This window comes from Synchiropus splendidus, chromosome 10 (genome assembly GCF_027744825.2).
Source record: "Synchiropus splendidus isolate RoL2022-P1 chromosome 10, RoL_Sspl_1.0, whole genome shotgun sequence".
NCBI lineage: Eukaryota > Metazoa > Chordata > Actinopteri > Syngnathiformes > Callionymidae > Synchiropus > Synchiropus splendidus.
Genome location: NC_071343.1, coordinates 6,326,564 through 6,351,523, shown reverse-complemented (window position 1 = coordinate 6,351,523; position 24,960 = coordinate 6,326,564). Strand labels below are relative to the sequence as shown.

The window sequence follows — 24,960 nt, the reverse complement described above, 5'->3', positions numbered from 1 at the left end:
ATGTTTGTCCACAGCTTTCCTAAATCACTGTGGGACCAGTCAGATGACATCCCAGTGTAAACAGCAGAAGGCAGGATTTGTGGTCACTTCCATGTCGGAGACACCACAGCTTCATGTGAGTCCTGTCCAAGCCCAGTGACGCCAACGGCTGCGTCACGAGCATCAGCGTTCAAACTTCTCGATGTGAGGAATTTTCCTGCACCAAATGTAAAAAGCCGAAGACGACGTCAGCTCCTTGCTAATCTTCGCTGTCAGCGAGAAGCACCTTCTGATGAAAGGGAGATGTCGTCCCATGGAACCTGCAGGAAAATGAGGAAATGCCGCGTGGAGCCTTTGATGAGCTGGAATCCGAGTCAGATCTTGGCTGGCGTGTAATCCCAGTAGCTACTCCAGCCGCTCGCGTCTCGTCTGCTCATAGTGTATTCTGACAGGAGTGTGTGCGTATAGTCTGCATACACGAGGACTTGTTTGTTTTGTCTCTATTCATCCTAGTGTTAAAATACAGTTGTCTCTCGCTTCACCACGGTAGTCACAGCTGTCGTGCTTTTGAAAATACAGCCAATAATGCTAAATGATGGAGGTGCTGATAGCGATGGGGCATTTTCGGAACAGCCTCCCAGATTGTGTCTGATGAGGCTGGAAGGAGGCCAGTGTTTCCTCGCTTCAGTCCCTGAAGCTCCTGCCTCTCTCGCTCCCTCATGTCAGCTGGGAGCGTTTGTATGCTGAGCCCGGAATACATCATCTCGGTATTAGAGCCTAGCTTACAGCGCTAATCACAGAAGTCCACGCTGTTTATGTAAGCGGGCTCATATTTTCGGCTGGTGGTTGTCATTTGCGACCACGCCAGCTTTGCCGTGACACCAGTGAGTGACGGGCCGATGATCTGAATAACAACGACCGAGCGAGCCGCGCGTCATCACCAAGACTGTGCCTCACTTTAAAGGTCCCCTGAGGTCATTTTGCTGGTTAAAATCACAACACAAAGGCTCTTTTCAGTCAAATAAGCTGGGGTCTGTATTCAAGGGTTCCGGGTATTGTGCCGTCCCCCGGATTCAATTCCGCATCCTTCATTGGACCACGGCGACTGGTCGACCTCAGATGACTTTGCAGACACACTCTGCAGTCGACTAGTCACGTGTGAATCTCCTCCTCTCCTCCCCGGTGGAGGCTTTGCTTCACATCTGATCACAACACGCATCTGTGCCTCTCCAGGAAAATCTAATATCCACCTCTTAAGTGAGACAATTACAAGGCCGCCATCAATGCATGGCCGGGTGGCAGATGCATCAGTGGAAACGTAGTTAACCCGAAATGTAAAATATCTGAAACCGTGTTAGCCGCCCATTTCTAACTCCGCCGCTCTGTAATTTGATGTGAAAAAGGTCGGCGCTGGCTGCACTGTGGAGAATACCCCTCAACGTCAGGCTCCTTAAAAGTGATGATGAAGTTCAGCGAAAGGTCAGAACTGATCAATCCTCTGCTGTCTTGTCGTGAGCCTCTGTTCTGAGGCTTGCTTCCTAAACCGTGATGATTTATGCGCTTACGAATCAGACGAGACAGGATTTAAACCCTGGAAGCTGATTTCCCTCTGGCTGCTGTTGGTTTCGTGAAGGCGCCGCGGCGTTCACAGACCTGCGTTATTTGAAGTGCCAGACGTGAATTTTTCACACAACACTCACTTTTGTGTCTGAGTCATGGCGTGGTGAGGTTTGAGTCGAGGAAGATTTGACTCACGAGCACGAGAACACGAGTCCAAGGCAATGAAATGAATCATAGGGTAATGCACGCCCCAACAAAGGTCACTCTGTTGGGTGTGTGCCATCTGGTGGGTGTGTGCAGGTCTCAGTGAAACAAACCCTGGATGCATCTTAAGGTTACGTTCACATGCAGATACAAGGTGAGGATTATCAACAATACAGAAAATGAAGTTTAACTAGCACTTGGTTTTGAGTGCCCTCCACTATGAAGTGACCTCCAACGACGAAGTAAAGTGATTGACTTCATGACGTCACGCGTAAAGACAACGTGTCATTGGCTGCCGTGCTGTGTTTTGTTTCCTGCATATTGAGTGCTGCAGACATTTTGGAAATGCCAGCTACAACGTTTTTGCAACCTCTTGCATCGGCACTGATCGAAGCCGAAGCCGGCTTCGCCGCTATGTTGCGGTGATAGATCTGTTAGAGGCGTGAGGATGTTAACGTTAGATGCTAGTCGACTGTTGTTTGTTCAGAAAAAATAAAAACATGCTGTTGTACATACATGTTGTATTGTTCATGTTGTCGGACACGGTGGACCATTTGGGTCGCTAACGTGTGATACCAGAGAAAGTCAACAAACGGAAGAGTAGTCCATGTTACTAAAATGTCCCTGTTGTCCTGTCCAACATTGTTTTGAAATAAAGTACTTTGGTGTCCTGGAAATCTATCCACACTTCATATTCCCACTTGGTTTCAAGTCAGCTGCGGAGCTCCCTCGGTTTGAAGGGATCATTTCAAGTGGTGAACGGCGAGTGCCCTCAGTCTGAGGAGTATTGGGACACACTACACTGACACGTGAACGCGCAAAACCAAGTGTTAGGGTGAGAAATGGGACACAGCCTAAGTATGATGGCTTCAAGTTGCTGTGGTTCAGATGAAATTAGCGACACCTTGTGGAGTCATGATGATTGAACTGGGATATAGTCCTATGAACAGACAAGGGGCTGAAACTTTCATAGTTGTAAGCAGAGCAAACTTGAATTGAGCGCCCATATCTATGTTCAGAGTCAAATTTTGGAAGTTGCCCTCCATCAACACGGACTCTGGCGCAAACATCCAGTTGCTTCGTTCCTGATTTAGGCTTGGATTTAACTAAAGAATCAGCCGTATGCATTTTAAGATGCAGGCCACATGAAATGACTTTGTGGCCCAGGTTTGGCCCCGGGGCCTTGAGTTTGACACTTGCTTTATAAGATATTTACACTGTGTTTCTATTCAGCATGATGCTACCTGGCCAGCCAAGGTCTTTTCAATGCTAAGACTATGCTTTCTTGGGTCATGCATGATAGTAGTGGCATTTAGGTGGAGTGATTCCAAACTGAACTTTAGTGCAATAAAATAATAATAATAGTATTATATTACAAAAAGAACACTTTACATCTAAATCTCCTCTGACTCATCATTTTATTTATTAGAAAAGGTTTGACTGTTGCAGTGCATTATGGACCTTGATGTGGTGGGAGTGCTACGAAGGGGAGCATTTTATTGACAACTGGAAAAGATAGTGGTTTCCAACACGGGACAGTGGGCAGCATACTCCACCATATTATAAACGTTGGGGGACCAAGCCTCACAAACATGGGGGGGATATGAGGGTCACATGATCCACGTTCAACTGTGTAAAACCTGGATTCAAACACAATTTTCAGCAGCGTATAACAGCAGGTTGAAGTGAACAGAAGCCAAACATTAAGACGGTTGACAAAATAACAAAGCTTTTTTATTGCTGCGTGTTTGTTGTGCGTGTGAGCTCCTCCTGTTCGCGTGTGCCCTGTGGTGCTGCTTTTTTTTGTTTTTTCAATGTATCACGCGGGTCATAAGAAAGACTGGTGCAGTCTGAGCTCCATCTCCCAACACCTTTTCCTTTTTAATGCATGCAAAGCATCATTTTATCAATTAAGCAGGGCCTTTCAGCAGTGATCCATGGGGGACCATCAATCCCTCTCACGCTGGTCCTCCAGGCTCGATGGAGCCGTGATGCATTGCGCCACCATGGTACTCCATTTTCAGGAAGGGGACCAGGGGTGAATAAATGATATGCTGAAATTATGGCTGCAGTTATATCAATCAGCAGAGAGAAGATCGGCATCATCCGATTTTTGCAAGCTCTCATCCTGCTGTCGGGCTATTTATGAGGTCACGCTGGGGTCAGGGCCTCCGCGAGAGTCACACACTGCAATCAGGAGAAGAGCTGGTGCCTGCAGGACACAAATCAACTCCATAAACTGTCAATAGGGACACGCACAAACACACACACACACACACACTGTCGAGGATTTTCCACTGTCTTTTTATGTTATGCAATGCAAGGCCTTAAGGTTTTAGCAAAAGCAGAGGTGCTGTTACTTAACACAGATGATAAACTAATAAAATATTAAACACAGCAATTGATCCTTTATCACAACAAAGCAGTGATGATGACACAAACCTGAACACAATAACTTACCAACCAACCATAAAAAAGTCACCATGACAATAGGAACAGCAAAAGCATCTTCATATTCAGTCGCCCAACAGTTTCACCTCAACATCTTCCTATTTTCAGTGCTCACTCCCATCTGAGCTCTGGTGGATGCAGAAACCTCCACAGAACCTGAATCTGCCGAGGTTTCTGCGGACCTTGTGTGTGTCCTTGTGTAGCTATACTTGTGGGGATCAATTCTTGGAAACACACCTACTTGTGGGGACCATATGGATCTTGCCTGTCCCGACAAGTTTAAGCCTCAATTTGAGGGTGAAAACTTCAGAATAACATTTTGGTTCAGAGTCCCGGTGAAGGTTATCCATGTCTTTTGGATGGTTAGGTTTAGTGAGAAGCTGGGGAAAGCATGATGTCAGTGTGAAACCTCATAATTTCCCCTCAAAGATAACAATACAAATGACAGTTTGTGTGTGTGTGTGTCCATCTAATCTTATATATCCTAGTGAGGACCACCTCCTTGTGGAGCCCTTAAGCGTTTAACCTCTATTTGAAGATGAAGTCTTCAAAACATCAGGGTTATTATAGTTAGGTCTAAGTTGGGTTGGGAGTTAGCCATGTGTTTTGGGTGGTTAAGTTAAGGATGAGCGGCTGGGGGAGCATTATGTCAATGACCGGACCCCACAAAGATGGTGTGTTGCCATAAAAGAGATATCTCCACTGAAAACAACAGAGAGGCAAGAGTGGAGATGGAAAGTCCACGGCGGTGAGGAGGAGAGAAAGCCGTGATTTACTGAGTGTCTCGGTTTGAAACTCTGTAAATCACCAAGCCCCCAGAGCTGAGGCCATTACACCGGCATCCTACAGGGTCACATGACTGGGAACAGGGTGAGATGCCGGATGCCAGATCTATATATCACCACACGAGCTCCTAAGTGGATCCTTCCTCTCAATCACTCCGGCACCTTTTTCTATTTATGGTCTCTCGAGGATGTTGCCATTTTAACGCTGACAACAGCAACTTACATTCACTTGTTTGTTTTGCACCGCGATACGATCTTCACCCCCGCGGTGACTTGAAAATGTGTCTTTGTGCTCGTTCACTCTATAAAGAGGGCGAGCCAGACATGAATGAAACGGTGAGTTTCTTTTATGTTTCTGCCCGAATCAGCAAAAACGTGTCGACCCCGTTCTTTTAAAGAACTTTGGGTGTCACATGACCCATCCTCGGTCATTTCTCAGTGCGGACCATGTAGACCACACCACTGGTTTACCTGGATTCAAACCCTTTTCTTGTAAGTTCTTGTAAGATCTGTGAGTTTGTTGCTCTAAACATCAGTCCTCTGGAAATAGAATCATTGTCTGATGCCAGGTGCATCCGCATCCACGACAAACGCCTGTGAAACCCATAAAAGATGGCCTGTCTGTCATGAGTGTATGACAGACTGAAGTTAACTGGCTCTTTCCATCTCGCCTGACCTCCTCTGACCTTCTCAAAGTAAACAGTATTTCTCTAGATGGAGTAAATCTGATCTCTAAGTGGATCCGACCCGGTTCCAACATTGATGAACCTATTTTTAGTCTGAAATTCCTCAAGGACGCCGCGTCTCGGCCGACTCTTTTTAACAGCAGCAGTGGAATGTAGCGATTGTTCTGCACCAGCTCTTGGAGGAGAACTCTTTCATGACTTACTTATTTTACATGACCATTTTTGATGGTTGGCTCAAGATTGAATTCAGAGGAGGGGACTGCGCATGATGGTATTGTGACCTTGGACGTGGCAGTGTTTAAGTGAAACAAGGATCAAAAACAGAAACATTGATTTGAAGGGAAGGGAATTTGATGAAAGGTAGGAAGCGGCCGAATTAAGGATTTCAGTACTGACTTTTTTTTTTTAAATGAGGCTGATATCTGTTTAAATATTGTGCCATTTAAAGACTTTTAAATCCATGTTGTTTGGTCCTTAACTTTGACAGTGTTTGAGATAATTTTTTCCCTTTGTCTGGCAGGGTTTGACACCATCAGTCACTTGGAACGACTCGACACAAAAGACCTGGTGAAAACAAAGAGGTACTTAAACTGACTGGGATATGTACATGGTCAGGGTCTGGTCACTGGGAAATCACTACCATCTCAAAGTCTTACAAGCGATTTGACTTTCATTGTGAATGAAAACTAAATAGTTTTGCCAACAAAGGGTGGTTTAAAAGCTAATTGTTCAGTGCAGACACAACCTGGGGAAGAAGATGCTTCAGTGAGCCACAGTCACCTCCACCTCCTCCAGTAACACATAAATATAAGTTGTTTTAAACCCTCCCCTCCCTGTGTTGCTGACGACACAAGAGTACGAAGATTGGCGTTGTTATTGTAAACACAGTGACAGAGAGATGAACAGGTGAAGTCACTTAAAGCTTAGCAGGTCCCGCCTCACTTGAAACACTGAGCTCTCACTACACAGTCATTCCTGGCTCGGAAGGAAACATGGACGTCCTCCTGTGAGAGCGTTGACTCCCGCTGAAGATAAAGCCTTGTTTCAATAAAGAGAAAGAAAAAAGAAAAAAAACTTGGATGAATTTCATCAACAAAGCACTCGACACATCCTCCACTATGGTTTCGTGCCAGAGATGCTAAATCAAGCTGTATTCAAGTGTCTGGAGAGCCAAAGAAAGCCGTCTCTCAAAGTCATCTTTTCATCTTTATTTTTGGCTCCATATATGAATGTAGTAATTATCTCTGCCATCGGAGGAGGTTGAGTGAAGATACATCTATCTACTGTACTGTCTGTCTATCTATCTATCTATCTATCTATCTATCTATCTATCTATCTGTCTGTCTGTCTATCTATCTATCTATCTATCTATCTATCTATCTGTCTATCTATCTGTCTATCTGCCTGTCTGCCTGTCTGTCTGTCTGTCTGTCTGTCTATCTGCCTGTCTGTCTGTCTGTCTGTCTGCCTGTCTGTCTGTCTGTCTGTCTGTCTGTCTGTCTATCTGCCTGTCTGCCTGTCTGTCTGTCTGCCTGTCCACCCATCCATCCAGTGACCCGTCGACCCATCTGTCTACTGCATCTATCCATCTGTCTGTCTACCTGTCTGTCTGTCTGTCTGTCCGTCTGTCTGCCTGTCTATCATCCATCCATCCATCCATCCATCCATCCACTGACCCATCGACCCATCCATCCATCCATCATCCATTCATCCACACATCCATCATCCATCATCCATCACCCACCCATCCATCATCCATCATCCATCCACCCACCCATCTATCATCCATCCATCCATCCACACATCCATCATCCATCCACCCACCCATCTATCATCCATCCATCCATCCACACATCCATCCATCCATCATCCATCCACCTATCCACCCGCCCATCCATCATCCATCATCCATCCACCCACCCATCTATCATCCATCCATCCATCCACACATCCATCCATCCATCCACCCATCCATCATCTATCCACGCATCCACCTATCCACTCACCCATCCATCATCCATCCACCCACCCATCCATCATCCATCCACCCATCCATCATCCATCCACCCATCCACCTATCCACCCACCCATCCATCATCCATCCACCCATCCACCTATCCACCCACCCATCCATCATCCACCCACCCATCCATCATCCATCCACCCATCCACCTATCCACCCACCCATCCATCATCCATCCACCCATCCATCATCCATCCACCCATCCACCTATCCACCCACCCATCCATCATCCACCCACCCATCCATCATCCATCCACCTATCCACTCACCCATCCATCATCCACCCATCCATCCATCATCCATCCACCCATCCACCTATCCACTCACCCATCCATCATCCATCCACCCACCTATCCATCCATCCATCCATCCACTGGTTCAACAAATGAGCCACATCTGTACTATTATCTAATTCCAACTCCTGATACCATCTTGGGTGTCACTGAAGGCTTATTTGCAAGGGAAATGCATAGCGTGTATCCAACGTCTGCCTGCGCTCTACAGGAGGCCTCCTAATTGCGCCGCGAGACTGCAACCATTTTCACCCCATTTATTTCTGGCAGCTGCGCAGCACTCCCTCTCCCCTGTTTGTCTGCGACGTCAGGTAGGTTTGGATATTCAACATGTGACACCATCCCTCGTCCTCGAACTTTGTTTACCGTCAGTGCCTGTTTTTGAAACGTCACTCAAAACACCCATCATGGTCGTGGAGACATGCGGAGAGCGAGGAAGAGTTAAATAGAAGCGTTGGGTCGCTATTGTGTAATTGTCTCTACGATTCAAAGAAAAGCTCTGTCTCCAAGGTGACAACACATTTACATTGTAGCCATGGACACCCAATCTATCTGTTTGTGCATCGAATTTAGCGCCGTGCAGTAATCGGAAGATGAGACGGCCATTTGAGAGCACAGACACTAAGGGCCGTGATGATCTGACCTGAAGATTTGTCTTTACCTTTTGGACATCTCTTTCATCTACTCACACGAAGAGCTGCAGGAAAAGGAAAGAAAAAAAACAATGTACACTCTAATAACACTGCAAAGAGAGGTTGGCACAGTACTTGCATGGATCTTTCTTAGTCCCACCGTCAGTATTATTACATAATAGTTACACCACGATCAGTATTATATCAGAATCTGAATCTTTATTGTCATTGTAGCAGATGATACAACGAAATTGAGTGACATCTCCCTCGTGCAACAGCATAATAATAAAAACTAAGTGGTAATAAAGTGCAGCGCAGTGTAAACAAAAGATGCTGATATGTACAGGTATTAAAAAGCTTCAAAAGTACAATACCACTTTGAATCATTTGATCCACTGGGAGTGGTATCCACCTCAGCAGGTCTTCCTTGATTTTTTTTCTCTCATTGATCTGCGTTTTTATTTCAGTTATGGTAACTTCCAAATACATTGAAGTTCAAACAATTTAAAAATATGTATAATCTCACCTATACATTCAAATTTGATCCAAATATTCTGCGTTTTTAGGTTGGATTCACACTTATTTTAACTAATTTGTTCTCAATTTAATACAGATGCTTAGGATGACTACTAGTGATGGATAGATGAGGTTTCAGGAAACAGTGTCCTGATTTTCAGAGGCCACCAGGTGGCGCTGTCTGCTTTAAAATGTTTGGACTTGGAACACCTAATCCAATGAAACTTTACATCATTTCTAAACCAAGAGCGCCATCTAGTCACCTCTAAAAATTAGGACACTGTTTCATCTGCCCTACAATACTGTTTCATAAACTACCCATTGCTAAACTCTGCGTTGACAGGGTGAGAATTTGATCCCTGTCACATGATCATGTCACTGCAGGAAGAGACTTTTCTTTTCCATATCTGTCTAATTCAAGGCGGTATGATACTGTCTCCCTGTATACGGTGATATATAGGGAACAAATATCACCATATCTGTCAGAACCTCCCGTCACAGGAACAGCTTCTTCCCCTCGGCCGTCAGACTGTTGAATTCGTGAACAGCCTTTGTTGTTTATTTTATTTTATTTTATATTTTCTCTCAGCACTTTATTCCAAAACACCTTCCTTCCTAGTTCCTAGTTGGTGGTCTCCCCACTGACCATGGCAATAAATTAAATTCTGATTCTGATTCTGACCTTCTGGGTGGGACCCAAAGACACAGGTCTGTTTCTTTCAGTCCTACCTTTCAGACAGGACCTCACCAGTCAAGAAGGTCGTCCTCTTCATCCACACCTGGATTTTGCCATGCCGTTCCTCCAGGTTCTATTTTACATGAGGTCTCACTGGATTTTTCTTCTTGCTCTCTTTTGATCAAAACACAACAATCATTCCCCTGAAATATGGAAGACATTAGACACCAACTGGATGGCACGAAACTTACTTCAAAAACATCAATATTTCCCTCACAAATCCATTGTCCCGATGCATAAATCCCACAGCATGAAATGTCTGCGCGCAGAAGACAACACCTCACACCAGTTTTATTTATTTTGATCCTCGTGTTTTCAGCTTCGCGCCGACTAAAGAATTCAAGCCGACACCATCCTCCATTGTGCTCTCCTGTTGGTGGGAGAGCCGAGTGTGAGGTGAATAATAAGCGAGTCCTTTGGCCAGATGATATAATGTTCCCAATCAGGTCATCACAGCCACAGCTGGCCCTGCAGCCGCTCTGTGACGCTCTTTTCGGTCCTCCAGCTGCTCATGAGTGTCATATTGCAAGTAATTGAGTGGTGGGATATGAGCGCGGCGGTCCATCCGGAGAGTTCCTGGCGTCTTGTGACCGCCATGACACGGGTAGGTGAGAGAGGGAACTGGCCTCATCTTAGCTAGAGGCAATATAAAGGTGAAACTTTATTTTTTTTTCAAAGTAAAAAAAATATATTAAAATATATATTTTCAGGTTTTATAAACGGGTTTCCCATTTGGATTTTTTTTGTTCACCGATCACTTGAAACATGTTTTACTATTACTATTGTAAAATTACCTCACGGGTTTTTGAATTATATGTGTTGGGAATTATTATTTTTTGACAGCGTCGGCGTTAGTGGGTGTTTTGTGATCAAGTGGTGACATCTAGTGGATTCAGTCTGAATCGCAGTTTCTAGTAATAATACAGTAACAGTAAATGCTACTAATAAAATGTGTTTTTTTTTAAATAGAATAATCGCGTTCTGTTATTCATCGACATGACAGTTGACGGATGAGTCACGACCAGGCGGAACCTTGTTTCCTGTTCCGGTCTCGACACGGACCCACACATGAAGACGCGGAGCAGCTGTGCTGCTACTAGCCTCGCCGGCTCTGACACTCTCCTTGTGCCGTCACCAGGGTACTACAGTCCTTGTCTTGGAAAGGAAATACACGACCCTATCGGTGACATCTGACCTGTGAACAAGCGATGCATTTGAGCGTCTGAAAATGAGAGCAGGGTGAGTGAACGCCCGTTAGTCATGTAGAAGTCCATGCTAGGTGGTGCTAGCTCGACTGCACCCTTGTGTAGCAAGTTCACACGAAATACGCGTGTTAATTTGACTTTGTCTTGTGGTGCTATATTTGCAAACATTCTCCGTTGTAAATAGCGTTACTACTTTACTGCCGTTTTGAAGTAATGGTTATAGTGTAAGTGGTAGTTAGCATTAGCTTCAGCTGACGTTGGTCCTTTAGCCTTTTTTTTCTTTAAATATTTCACTTGGAAATAAACTAAGTTTCCATCCCGTTTCATACCCCGGTGTTTATAAAACAAGAATGGCTGTTAACGTTGTATGTTAAGAGGCAATTCTGTGCTAAATGCACTGTAAACCTACAGGGAAGCTGCACTTTCCTGTCTCATCTTAACATCTGGATTGTTCCGTCCTGCGTAAAAATACACACGATTTATTTTAATCTATTGCGTCACTCCTCTGTTACATTCACGCGTTTCCCATGAGTTGGCAGGTGCTTAGTCACACTTGATGGATCAGCACATCTCAAGATGTCACTCAGACCAGTTAGCTGCTTATTTTCCTTTATTAAAATGACCTACATTTTAATGCGGTTACACTCATAGAAGCGCAGGAAACGCCAACTGAAAGTCAAACTGACAGCTCTGACTACATGTTGTTGCTGTCGGGGCGTGCTCTCTTATTGATTTCAAACCAGGTCCATCCCAGTGACCTAATCTCCCACATGGAAAGTTGGCTGTTTCTCATGGCAGTCATGTTTTGGAATTGACTTGATGTGTGGCTGGTGCTCATGGGTTGGTTCTGAACATAGTCCGATGAAATACAATGACATTAAACTCACCCACACACATTTTAACATTTCAGGTGCCAGAGTTTCTGTGTAATATTCAACTTTAATGTCATTATTTTTGAGAGGCTGGAGCTTAAAGTATGTATGACCCAAAGTTTGGGGTGGGAATAAATTCTCTCTTCTGGTTTGTAAAATTATGACATCACTAGGCACCGATCATAGGTGAATTACATAACTTTTACTGACGTTTATTTGATCCACAAGCAATTCTCTTCCTCATCTTTCAAGCCCTGATGAATGATGATGATGGGCATCATCAGTTAAGTTTACGGTGGGACCGTGAACACCATCTGCTGCTTTTTTTCTTCAATTCCCATAATCTATATCACAGTGTTTTGACCGTGAATCAGCTCCATGACATGGCTGCTTGTGTCTCAGTGTCGTCATCAGTGTGTAAATATGACTCCTCTCCATCTGAGACGTCTTTCTCTCTGTTATGCTTCTGCAGTGTCACGACAACCGCCATTGTCTCTGCTGCTGTGGAGCGGTTTTATACTCTGTTTACTCCAAAACTTCGATATCAACACGGCTTGATTGTTGTTGTTGTTGTTGTGTAGTTTAGTTCTACTACAACAACATGCTTAAATGCCGCCATGCTTTGGGTTCTAAAGGGTTATAATTAGTGGTGGGCCTTAAACGCGTTAATAACGATTCATTAATTACAACATTATTATGATCCATTAATTGCAACACAAAATTTAACTATTTAACACTTTGCTCTCCAGACAACAGGGAACCTTTGTAAGTGCAGGAGTCCCTGGTCCACTGATCCCACTGATGCACAAGACACGTGGCAGCTAGGATGATAACAACAACAACAAACATGGAGGAATGTTTTTCACTACACAATGGCCAGGGTTTCCACTTCAAGACATTAAAAAGAGCTTTAGTTTAAAGAAGGTGATATAAAAACTTGAATATAGACACAATGTGATTTATTGTGCTATTGTCAAACTGATGCAAAATGATTTGATTCAGTAATATACCAAATTCATTCCAATTGAAAAATGTGGCTTCTTGTGGCGAATATTCTTGAACCATTAAACTGTGTTTCATTGAGATGAATTAATCACAAATTCCCAACTTGAGTAGATTAATTTTTTAAAATAGAATCCCACCCCTTCTTATAATAAAAAAATCCATCACTGATATCATTTCAGCTTCACCGACTTCATTTATATATATTATCTTTTTTTTTCACTTCAGATCAACTGGTCTTCCCCCTTCAGGTCTTTAGCAAAGAGTTATGTTTTTTTTTTTCTCTGTAGCAGTTGTCATTAATTGTTGTTGTGCTTTATTAAACGTGAAATACATTTTAATGTCCTGTGTTTTCAGGGTGTGTACTGTGTGACCCTACTTTGGCTAAGCTATGGAGAAGCCTTGGCGACTGTGGGGGGCGATGGAGCGCTGCACGCTGACCCTGGTCTCCTGGTCCTGGGGGGCCTGTCGGGTCTCTCTGCTAGCGCTGATTCTGACTTTTCATTTATACGGAGGCTTTTTTCTGCTCGCTCTTATCCTTGCCTCCGTCGCCGGCATCCTGTACAAGTTTCAAGACGTCTTGCTGTATTTCCCCGACCAGCCGTCGTCCTCTCGCCTCTATGTTCCCATGCCAACCGGAATCCCACATGAGAATGTGTACATCCGCACCAAGGATGGTGTGAAACTCAACCTCATCCTGCTTCGCTACACAGGAGGAGACGTGCCTCCTGTGATCGCTGGCAGCAATCAAAGTTCCTCCTCCTCCTCCTCCTCTCCCCCAACCATTCTCTATTTTCACGGAAACGCAGGCAATATTGGTCACAGGGTGCCCAACGCTCTGCTCATGCTGGTCAACCTGAAAGCAAACGTGGTGCTGGTGGACTACCGAGGGTATGGAAAGAGTGAGGGAGAACCCAGCGAGGATGGGCTGTACCTGGATGCGGAGGCCACCTTGGATTATGTCATGACACGTCCGGACTTGGACAAGACAAAAGTGATTCTATTCGGTCGCTCACTAGGGGGTGCTGTGGTGGTGCGTTTGGCATCAGCCAACCCTCACCGCGTGGCTGCTATTATCGTTGAGAACACCTTCCTCAGCATCCCTCACATGGCAGCCACACTCTTCTCCTTCCTGCCCATGCGCCTGCTCCCCCTCTGGTGCTACAGGAATCAGTTCCTATCCTACCAGCAGGTGGCGTCGTGCCGCATGCCCTCTCTGTTTGTCTCCGGTCTGTCTGACCAACTCATCCCTCCAATAATGATGAAGCAACTGTATGAGCTGTCCCCCTCCCGGACTAAGCGCTTGGCTATTTTCCCCGAGGGAACGCACAATGACACATGGCAGTGTCAGGGCTACTTCGCTGCCCTGGAGCAGTTCATCAAAGACTTGCTGAAGAGCCACGCCCACGAGGAGAGCGCCCAGTCCTCTGCCAGTGTTACCATCATCTGACAGCAGATCGTTCCACCTTTCCTACTGTCACTCTTCTTTGGAAAGAATGTACATTTTCTATGACTTGTTGGGTTTTATTTACATCTTTTTACCTTTCTGTCGGACATTTTGTTATAAAGAAGTGAAATGACTAATATATACGTTTTTAAGAGAATGACACTTTGCTCTCGGGCTATTTTGTTTTTCGGCAACGCATGCCTGCATCTGTGACCTTTTTTAAGTCCACAAATGAAGCCAGTGTGCACGCTCATGATGAAAAGAAAAGATGGAAGTTGCTTGGGGGAAAAAAAATGGATATTGTGGTAATTATTTAAGATGTCTATTCCTTTAATAAAATATGTTTTACACATTTTTAATTTACACAAACAGCAATTTGTTGGCCAATTCTCATGTGAAATTTGACATTTTTAACCTCTTCAGTAATATCTCTATTAAATGCACTTGGTAATATACAGTTACGTGGAAGCAGTTTAATGTTGTTTAAAATATTTTAAAACAAGTACTGGTATAGATAAACAAGAAGTCATCACAGAACTCAATTTGTGGTATTTTTGTTTGATTTTATTAACCTTGTTTAATAAGCTCTGTATTAGATATCATCCCAAAGCAGGAGTAACAGGTTGAGAACCCCATACATTTATTTGTCATCATTTGGTTGAGGAAATTATAATAAATAATTAATCATATTAAATAAAAGGAATAAATGCAAATCAAGATGTCACGTGACGTAACTTGGAACTCACCCCGTGTGACAGACAAATTGCTGTTTGTGTAAATGCAACCAGAGATTCATGAATCGTGGTCAAGCTGTAAATGTCTTTAAATTTAGCAATTCGACTCAGCCGTCTGCGTCAGCCTTCTTCTCCCACCACCTAAGACCGAAGCGTGCAAAAGAAGTCCATCCAGCTACGTTCAACAAAGCTGCTCTGAGCGCCGAAAATGTGTAAGAGGGAGGCGTTCCAACCGCTAGTGCTGCCCTGAATGTTGACTGGATCATTTTGATTATGTACAGAAGTTGTTTTCTTTCTTTATATTTCATCCATACTTTGCACCGTGGGCACTTTTGTGTGTGTAACCTTTAGTTCACCCTCCGGTCTTAGCAGCACATTTATCATAAAAGCTCCTTATTAATGCGCAGTTACTCCAACCGAGGAAGTTGTAGAACCTTTTCTGCTCTGAGGCAACGTTGAGTATGGTTTCATCTTTGCCAAATGTGTTACCGCGACGACGTGGGTGTTGATGAGGTGGGAAAAAAAAAAACTAAACGTATGTTTATTGTTGTTGAGCGCAGACATTACTGCAGACTGGATTATTGGAGTGACATTGAGCAACTGGCAATGCGACTGTAGCCATGTTGAATGTGTTCCTCTTCTTTAGCTTTTGTGTTGATGCACTCGGAAACACTTTCCTTCCTTCCGCAGAATGTGAAATGGTTGACTTTCAAATTCATTCTGGTGTCAGTGGTGACATTTTTGTACATGAATAACGTTGGTGACTTGATCAGGATCCTGAGACTGACGTCTGAATGATTCATTTATAGTTGTGCGTGTGAAGGTTTTCTATTACAGGACGACATGCAGAATATCTTTTGTAATCACTTTCACTTTCTTTTCCTCTGTGCTGTAACAGGCAATAAAGATTGGTACATGCTGAGAATGCTCTGTGAGAGGGTGCTTCTGTCAACGCACGGATGGACCCGTAATCCAGGGGGCGACTGATGAAAGAGCAGCCAATAGTTGTCTCCTCACGAGGGAAGCGTCGAGGAGACGAGCCCAGCCGCCCCATGTTGTCGATGAGCACCACTTCCCCAAGTGAGAGCCCAAAGAGAAAACTCAAGATTGCATCCCTATTAGGGTTCACTGATCGCGGACACACTCTCACAAGCAGCGGTGATGCTACCACCCGGCATGAGTTAGGGACCATCAACAAATTCTACAGGGATCAAAGTATTAGTGAAATCTTCAATAAGGCAATGAAAAAAAAAACATTTTAGGAGAGGGAATTGAAAAGGTTTTTCATCACACAATACAAAGACTGACAGTTTGTATCATGATTTGGAGAAAAGAATATGTCTAAATGATGATTTATTCACATGATTTCTAATATTCCTTCAATAGCATCCAGGAAATGTGTCCAGGCTGCTCCATAGTTCAAGTTAACTGTTAAGAGACGTGAGATACAGCAGACAGACGGCTCAATTTAAACCCCAAATAAAGCTGGCAGAGCAGTCTGTCAGACACCAGTGGCTTCTACCAGAGACGTGAAACATTGAATTTCTCATCTCTACACTGAGTTCACTATATTTAAACATAAACAAATAAATGATGTTGGAGACAAACGCCACTAAAGTTTAATCATAAAAAAACTGTTTCAAGAGAGGCTGTAGTGTGTCCAACACATGGAATAGCATGAAAATTTATTCATCGTAATAATTGTCATTATCGCTGTAATTACTGCATTTATCGTGACAACTTTTTTTGTCCATATCGCCCATCCCTAGCTTTTATCCACACCGCTGCTGACTCACTTCAATGGGTGTCTTAAATTGTGAATCCATACTGAACTATCGTTGTGAGTCCATGTTTTTTAACCAGCGGTTAAACCGGTGTCATTTTTTGTTGCGCCCCCAAACTCTTCGCCACCTCTGTTGATAGTATCATTTGTCTGTAGAATTATGTATAAGTACACCTCTGCATAACATTGTACATGTAACATCCGACTTACGACAGGGATCGGTTCCAACCAACCAGTCGTAAGTCAGATGGGACGCAAGTCAAAAGCCCGACGTGAGGGCTATAGGTACTACTGTACTGTGTAGGATACACAATGTCAATTTGTTGTGTTTTTAAGCAACGGTTTCGATTGAATACTATTATATACCAAGCTGTTTACAGCCGTAACTGTACACAATGCTGGCTGGCTGCCTTAATTGTCGTACGCGTTGCAGTGCTGCGGTGCCAGTCATTGAATTAAAAAAAAAAAAAAAAAAAAAAAAGCATCTGCTGGTTGTGGTCGCAAGTACGGGTGGATGTAAGTCGAGCAGATCATAAGTCGGATGTGACTTGTATCCTTGTTGACATTTTAAAAAATAACAAGGGAAGTAATAGAGATCAACTTGTACTTGTACTGTATGTGTGTGCATGTGCGCACAAAATACTTGTCCCTGTGAGGACCTTATGCCTTCGTGGAGAACCATTTGGCTGGAGTCTGCAAGCCTGAATTTGATAATACAGATGTCAAAACAACTGGGTCATAATAGTAAGGTGTAAGTTTGGCTCAGAGAGCTGGTCAAGGTTAGGCGTGTCAGTGGTTAGGTTTAAGGTGAGAGGCTGGGGAGAGCACTATGTCACAATGACACAAGGACAGCAATACAAACGTGTGTGTTTGTGTTCCATTGTTCTAGTAATATGACTGCGACGTCCTCCTCTTCTGTCGTGTGTATGCAAACACTGTGGAGAAAACAATTCTTAGAAACAGGAACTAGATGTAGTTCTAAGAGTCCACGCACAGCCCTCGAACGGACTTAGCTGTTGGTTTAACTCGCTCCACCCAACTGAGGGGAAGTTAGTCCCCTAGTTCGCTACCATGAATCACCCATTTCAGAAACTCTGCAATGGAGAGATGACTCAGCCGGCTGAGGTTACTCTGCTGCAGAGGTGGTGTTGCGAGTGCCAAAACCAAAACCACATGAAACACCAATGAGCGATGCGCTGGGGAGTCACAAAACAACGAGCAGTCTGACCCCCATAACAAACTACTGGTCTTCCGAAAACTAACTGTACGTCTAACGGAGCAAGCCATTGTGGGCACACGGCAAAACCCCTGCCACTACCTGGTACCTGGATGACTGAGCGGATCCTCCCCACTAGCAAGAGAGAGGCAGGAGGGAGGGACTGAGAACGCACAGATGTTGTTGAACCTCTTTGCAAACTGTGGAGAGGACAAGGTTCCTTGTGACAAAAAAAAAGCGTCGGGACATGTGAATAAAAATAAAAACACGTTTGAAAGTAAATAAAATAGACTTCCCTTTTCTGAGTTCTCTTTTAGGTTTCAATATTGCCTTCAATTTCTCTCCCAAATTGCCAAATATGACTATCTCTTCCAGTCAGCCCCGAGTGATGGAACAAAACCCCATTTGTTTATTTTGCCCAGTTCATTTCACCGGGAAGGCTGAGAGAGCTCGACATTCAGGAAGCTGGGCGGTCAGAATGGCTAAACCACAGAGGGGAAGCTGTGCTCTCCGTCAGATAGAACAATCGGTCAGTAGTATGGTTGAGACTCTCGGGCTGGAGTAGGTGGCATCGCTCTGAACTCCAGCAATGGCACCAGCTTGGGGAAGCCTGAAGTCTGGCTTGAAGGACAGCGAGAGAAGACTCTCCTGGCCTGTCCTCCTGCTGACCCTGGCTGCCGTCACCTCCTCATCTCTGTCCGCTGTGACTTTATACCAGCTGGCTGCCCTCAGGGCTGAAGTGCAGGGACTTCAGTCAGAGGCCTGCCGCCGACGGGAGCAGGCTCAAGACACCAAGCAGGTGAGTCCAGGTCACGTCCATGTTTATTACGCGGTTTATTTACACCGAGTGTTTCCAGAGTGACAACGTGAGCAGCAGACGTGTGGAGCCCCTGCAGCAGCCCGTCTCTCATCATGGTTTGATGAGAAACAGGAGGACGTCGCCTGGAGGAGAAGCTCCTGGTAAGACGTCTTCACCTGTCCCTGAATCCGTGGGGGGGGTGAAATTGTATATTTGAATGTCAGCTCCATATCATCGACACAATAACAACAAAAACAAGCCAACAAAAAAATCACTTTTATGTCATTGAAATTTTACACGGTAACGTGGAAGCTGAGAAGGGATTCTTCAGTTTCAGTTTTACTGAAGTGAAATCTTGTATAACTCTCTCACGCTCTTCCCTGTTGACAAGTGGTGCCATTGTTGCTGTCAAGGCCAGTATTGTGCTCCGTTTCTCCCCTTCCTTGTATTTTGTGTCCCCCCCCACTGAAAACGCAGTATGTCCTCATCACTACTTAAATGTGTTTTATTTGTGCTGTCAATGTTTCCAGGGTTATCGAAGGCTCATAATAGTTCTGTCTGCTGGCTTTTGTCTGGTTATTTGACCAAATCTGTAAATATGAAGCGCATTTTCCTTCAGAAATGAAGGGGATACAGATTCTGACAGGGATACAAAGTACCGCACCTGTCTTGGTCCCATGTCCGTATTTGTTTTATACAATACAAACTCAATTTGTTTTATTTTTTTGGTCAAGAATTTTTTTCCAAGCCATTTCTTGTGTGTAAAATGCACTAATTCATTTTTTCCATAACTTTTTTTATTATTGTTTTGCTTTGTTTTTAATAATAAAACCGCCATCTATGTGCCAGTTAGCACTGCGTTTGCACTCCCTAAAGTAATGATGGGATGTCACCACAACACGGAGCTTGAGTGAACGCTTACTTTGAAAATGAACGTCAACCTTCTCTTCTTAGTTCCGCAGCCGTGTCTGCAGATGCTGGCCAACCACAACAGGAAGACCTTCACCAAAGGTAACATGTTTCTTCTTCTTCTTCTGCGTCCAACTGTAGCTAGTTTACCAGCCGGCCTGAGTGGAATGTGGTTTCCGTGTGTACTGAGATTGACAGAGCTCGCCTCACTGCTGGCTGCTGCCAGGAGAGATAAGCCATTTTGCATCTATAAACATGTTTGCGCGTTCGTTTGTGGTGAAACCTCGCTGTGAGTTGGCCCTTGGTTTGAGCTGAGCTTGACTCCTGTGTGAGTGGCTCCCTCACCACGAATAGATCACAGGATCAGACAGACCTAAGTGTTCAGGAAGTAGTTGAAAAAACAATATTTTATTGTGTTTTTTGGTGCTATATCACTGCTGGAAGGTACGACAGAGGATTAGGGCCAAACACACACACGCACACAAATAACGTGATTAAAGTCGTAATATTACGTCTTTACTCACCTACTGCGACATTAGCCTTTCATCATGTACTACTACTGCTACGACATTAATCTTGTAATACTACAAAATAAACTCGTAATATTACGACTTTACTCACGTACTGCTACTGTGACATTACCCTCGTAATATTACAAAATAAACTTGTAATATTACGACTTTACTCACGTACTGCTACTGTGACATTACCCTCGTAATATTACAAAATAAACTCGTAATATTGCGACTTTACTCACGTACTGCTACTGTGACATTACCCTCGTAATATTACAAAATAAACTCGTAATATTACGACTTTACTCACGTACTGCTACTGTGACATTACCCTCGTAATATTACAAAATAAACTTGTAATATTACGACTTTACTCACGTACTGCTACTGTGACATTACCCTCGTAATATTACAAAATAAACTCGTAATATTACGACTTTACTCACGTACTGCTACTGTGACATTAGCCTCGTAATATTACAAAATAAACTCGTAATATTACGACCTTATTCATGTACTGCTAGTGTGACATTAGCTTCGTAATATTACAAAATAAACTCGTAATATTACGACCTTATTCATGTACTGCTAGTGTGACATTAGCTTCGTAATATTACAAAATAAACTCGTAATATTACGACCTTATTCATGTACTGCTAGTGTGACATTAGCTTCGTAATATTACAAAATAAACTTGTAATACTACGCCTTTACTCACGTACTACTACTGCGACATTAGCCTTGTAATATTACAAAATAAACTCGTAATATTACGACTTTATTCACATACTACTACTGCGACATTAGCCTTTCATCATGTACTACTACTCCTACGACATTAATCTCTTAATACTACAAGATAAACTTGTAATATTACGACTTAAATCATGAACTACTACTGTGACATTAGCCTCGTAATATTACAAAATAAACTCGTAATATTACGACTTTACTCACGAACTGCTACTGTGACATTAGCCTCGTAATATTACAAAATAAACTAACGGAGACGCTTGCTCACCGGAGCTCCACTCCCTCTGGAAATCTTGAGGATTATCCCTGATGTTCCCTGAGAAATGACAATACCCCATTGAACGGCACGTTGATGTAACCACCGATAGCCTTGCAGCCGACCACTACCATACCAGACCAAAGTTCATCCAAGTCTGTGTGGTCCTTTCAGTGGAATAGACCCAGTCCTTTGCAATACAGTGTTGAATGAGGACGCACTGCATTGACCTAACTATGATACTAAAACATGAACACACCTCGTCTGCTTATAAAGAATAGAGCGAGACAACACAGTCTTTTCAACGTCGTATACTCATTATTATTTGTAGTTGTTGGGCCAAAAGATTATGGATTTCCTCTATAAAACCTAACCTTTATAAAACCAAAGTACAGCTTCACAAGGAGCTTCACGTTGTTCATTTTGATAGAGGCAACGCAGCATCGGACTCTTTTACCGTCAGACATTAATCGTATAATAATACAAGAATAATCTCGTAATATTACGACTTTAATCACTTATTGTGTTGTTATTTTTTTTGTTTTTAATATGTTGCCCTCCGTGGTTGTACGGCCTTTACTGTCTCCCGTGGAGTCACAAATTGGTCAAGGTTTTGAGGGACATCTGGTGCTGGCAATGGAGGGAGCTGGCACATGGAAAACCAGAGACCAGGGGAGAATGTTTCATTGTAGGGAGCGGTGAGGTCTTCACATTACCGCACTGCGTGTTTCCGGAATCAGATTTTGACCTGGAGCGCCACACTGGCATCCCCTGGCAGACCGGGCTGCAGAGAGGTTCCGCCCTGGAGGCTGAAGGCGACAGCATGCTGGTCAAGGAAGAAGGCTTCTACTTCGTGTACGGCCAGGTGAGTTTCACGCTCTCATGCTCGTGCCTTTAGTGAGCCTTAAAATCCTCCTGTCTCCGGCAGGTCTACTACATGGACAGCACGTTCGCGATGGGCCACGTGTTGATCCGCAGGAAGAGGAACGTGGTGGGAGACGAGCCCCAGTATGTGATTCTGTTCCGCTGCATCCAGAACATGGACCCTGTCTACCCTTACAACACTTGCTACACCGGAGGTGAGTCTGTTGCTACATGCTGTGCTTTCGAACAGCTGCTGCAGCAGAAGGTGGAAGGATGTGTGCTTCCTCTTTCCTCGTCTTCTGATGCTTGCGTGTCAAGGAAATTACAGCGTGAGCGAGTGTGTGCGAGTTTGGAGGAAGGGCGGACACTCATGGTTTTGCGGACCTTGAACTGGTGAATCCTTCCTAGGTATCGTGAAGTTGGAGGCCGGGGATCACGTGGAGCTGTTGATCCCCAGATCGACAGCAAACGTGTCCCTGGATGGAGACGCCACCTTCATGGGTGCGGTCAAGCTGGCCTAACACGCAGGAGGAAGGACGGTGCTGACCGTAAATGAGAACCAACTTTTTTTTTAACTGTGTGCTTCTCATAAATGACAGAAATATATTTAGAGGGAGTGTTAATCAAAAAGATCTTGAGGTGACATTGCGTGCCTCTGCACTGCTAAGTTGTTTTTTTGTTGTGTGATTTTTAAAAGCGCATTCCACTATCAATATCCAAAGCGGAACAGCGGGTTTCAAAACAAATTGCACAATATAAATTATTTTGTATTTCATTGTATTTCATGTATTTCAAATTTAAGACCTGCATTGAATAAATCGGAATAAATGTTTATTTTAATGTCAGAAAAAAAAGTTTGAATATTCCACAATATAATGCATTAAAAGTAGTATAATATCAGTCGTAAATGCACTCAAAAAAACAGAAGAAAACTACTGTTTGATTTAAAAAATAATAATATTCTGAGAAATAATATGCACGAATTTATGGAGAACTGCAACAGATTCAGATTATGGCTGAAAGCCTCATTATGTGTAGTAGATGTTTTTTTTTTAATATTTCTTTAAAAAATATTTACTTGCTTGACTGACATAAAGTGTCATAGGCAAATTCATTCCCAAAAGAAGTGAAGGAAAGTGGATAAATAAATAACAAAGAGTTCAAACTTCTAAATTAATACTTTGAACTATTAATTATTTTTTTTACATATATATTGTTTGTGGCATTTATGGGGTAATAATAATTATTATTTGAATTTCCTGTGAGTACAGCCGAGAAAATCTGATTGAAATCCTTTTGTAATACTTTTTTATATGCAATAAAAAACGGTATAATCATCACCGTTCTCTGTTTTGATGTACTTTTTTCCATTTAGGCGTAATTTCATGCTTTGCCACAAGGTGGCGACACTAGTCAGGAACATCAGCTGACAGCGGGGACCAACGCTGAGATGATGATTTGTCTTTTGTCACTGAGGACTCAGCTGTTGTGAATCCCACATGTATCTGAAGCTTTAAATCCACAATGAATTAGCATGTAGCACCAGGGACCTCACTGTTGCCACCTGGAGAGTGAACTAACTTTGACTTATAGACGCATAAAACCTAAATATGAATGTGTTATTCACGAAAAATATGAAATAAAAAATGAATGATCATAAAATGGGGATAAAAGAAAACAGAAAAAATTGTCTTCGCACATCATTTTCACCTTTTTCTTTCTAGTGATTTTCAGGACGGCAGTTAAACTGTTAGTGATGCCACTGACCTTGTGAGGGCCGAGCAGATGTGGCCCCTGCACCACGCTCTGCTCTGTCCTGCATTAGACCAACGAGGACTGGAGGAGTCCCGGACGCCAAACCACACAGATGAAGGAGCAAACAGAGAAGGCGGCTGAGCAAACACGGATCATGGCCGAGGAAAGAAAGTGGGGAGATGGAAGATGGATGAGGAGGAGCGGGTCGTCCATCTCTCCTCCAAAGGCTAAACGTGTCAGACTCAGACACGACGCTCCCCTCCCTCTGAGCCGGGAGCCGCTTTGTGCGGATCCATGGTGACGGCCGGCCTGTTGGCGGAAGCTGCTGTCACCGCTCTGAAAGGAGGAAATCAGCGTCTCAGGAAATGAGACCTGCTGTGCACACACACACACGCTGCTCTCACACACATGTTGGAGCCGTGGCTGTGAATAACAACAAACGCTGAGCCTCTGCTCTCTGTCAGAAGCTGCTCATCTGAACCAGTGATTCTTAACCATTGGGCCGAGAGCGCCCCCTATAGGGCCTCTTAAAGTTTTTTGTTTGGCACCTTTCTGGCTGCGAGACACAATTTTAATACACGTGCCTCATTTGGTGGCAGTAGTGCGTCATTGAATTGACTTGACAGCTGCAAAGCTGCGATGGCTACCAACACTGGAGAAGTTCTTGGAAATAAGAAATTATAACGTGATGGCGCCCCCAACAGTAAAAACTGTTCATGAAAGCACCTGTTGGAGCAGTTTTTATAGTAAGTCAGAACATTTCATGGCCATATTTTCATTTGCACTTTCCTTATCTTCTTTTTAGTTTATTTATGGAAAAAAATAATAATTAGACGTAGTGTTATGTTTATTTTATTCAGAATTGTATTCATTACATCCAATTTCTTCCAATTTTCTCAACAGTTTGCATCTAGTGTATTTTATTTCTTCCAATTTTCTTCAGTTAATATGATGGACATGACTTGCACCAGGTTCTGCTGCTGGT

General features: G+C 43.6%; 2 protein-coding genes across 2 annotated transcripts; both read left to right on the top strand.

Moving 5' to 3' along the window:
• The first annotated feature begins 10,243 nt into the window (after positions 1-10,243).
• abhd13 (abhydrolase domain containing 13) lies at positions 10,244-16,063 on the top strand. Its single transcript, XM_053876328.1, has 3 exons — positions 10,244-10,261; positions 11,004-11,104; positions 13,302-16,063. The coding sequence occupies exon 3, from the start codon at positions 13,336-13,338 to the stop codon at positions 14,392-14,394; it is 1,059 nt and encodes a 352-aa protein (XP_053732303.1). The 5' UTR covers positions 10,244-10,261; positions 11,004-11,104; positions 13,302-13,335; the 3' UTR covers positions 14,395-16,063.
• A 138-nt stretch (positions 16,064-16,201) lies between these two features.
• Positions 16,202-23,985, top strand: tnfsf13b (TNF superfamily member 13b). The gene is given in 5 exon segments (XM_053876329.1): positions 16,202-18,923; positions 18,982-19,084; positions 19,878-19,934; positions 22,097-22,435; positions 22,629-23,985. Coding segments are annotated over 5 exon segments (822 nt in total). The 5' UTR covers positions 16,202-18,713; the 3' UTR covers positions 22,742-23,985.
• The last annotated feature ends 975 nt before the right edge of the window (positions 23,986-24,960 follow it).

Coding starts and splice junctions, on each gene's coding strand:
- abhd13 (XM_053876328.1), top strand. CDS start 13,336: ATGGAGAAGCCTTGGCGACTGTGGGGGGCGATGGAGCGCTGCACGCTG.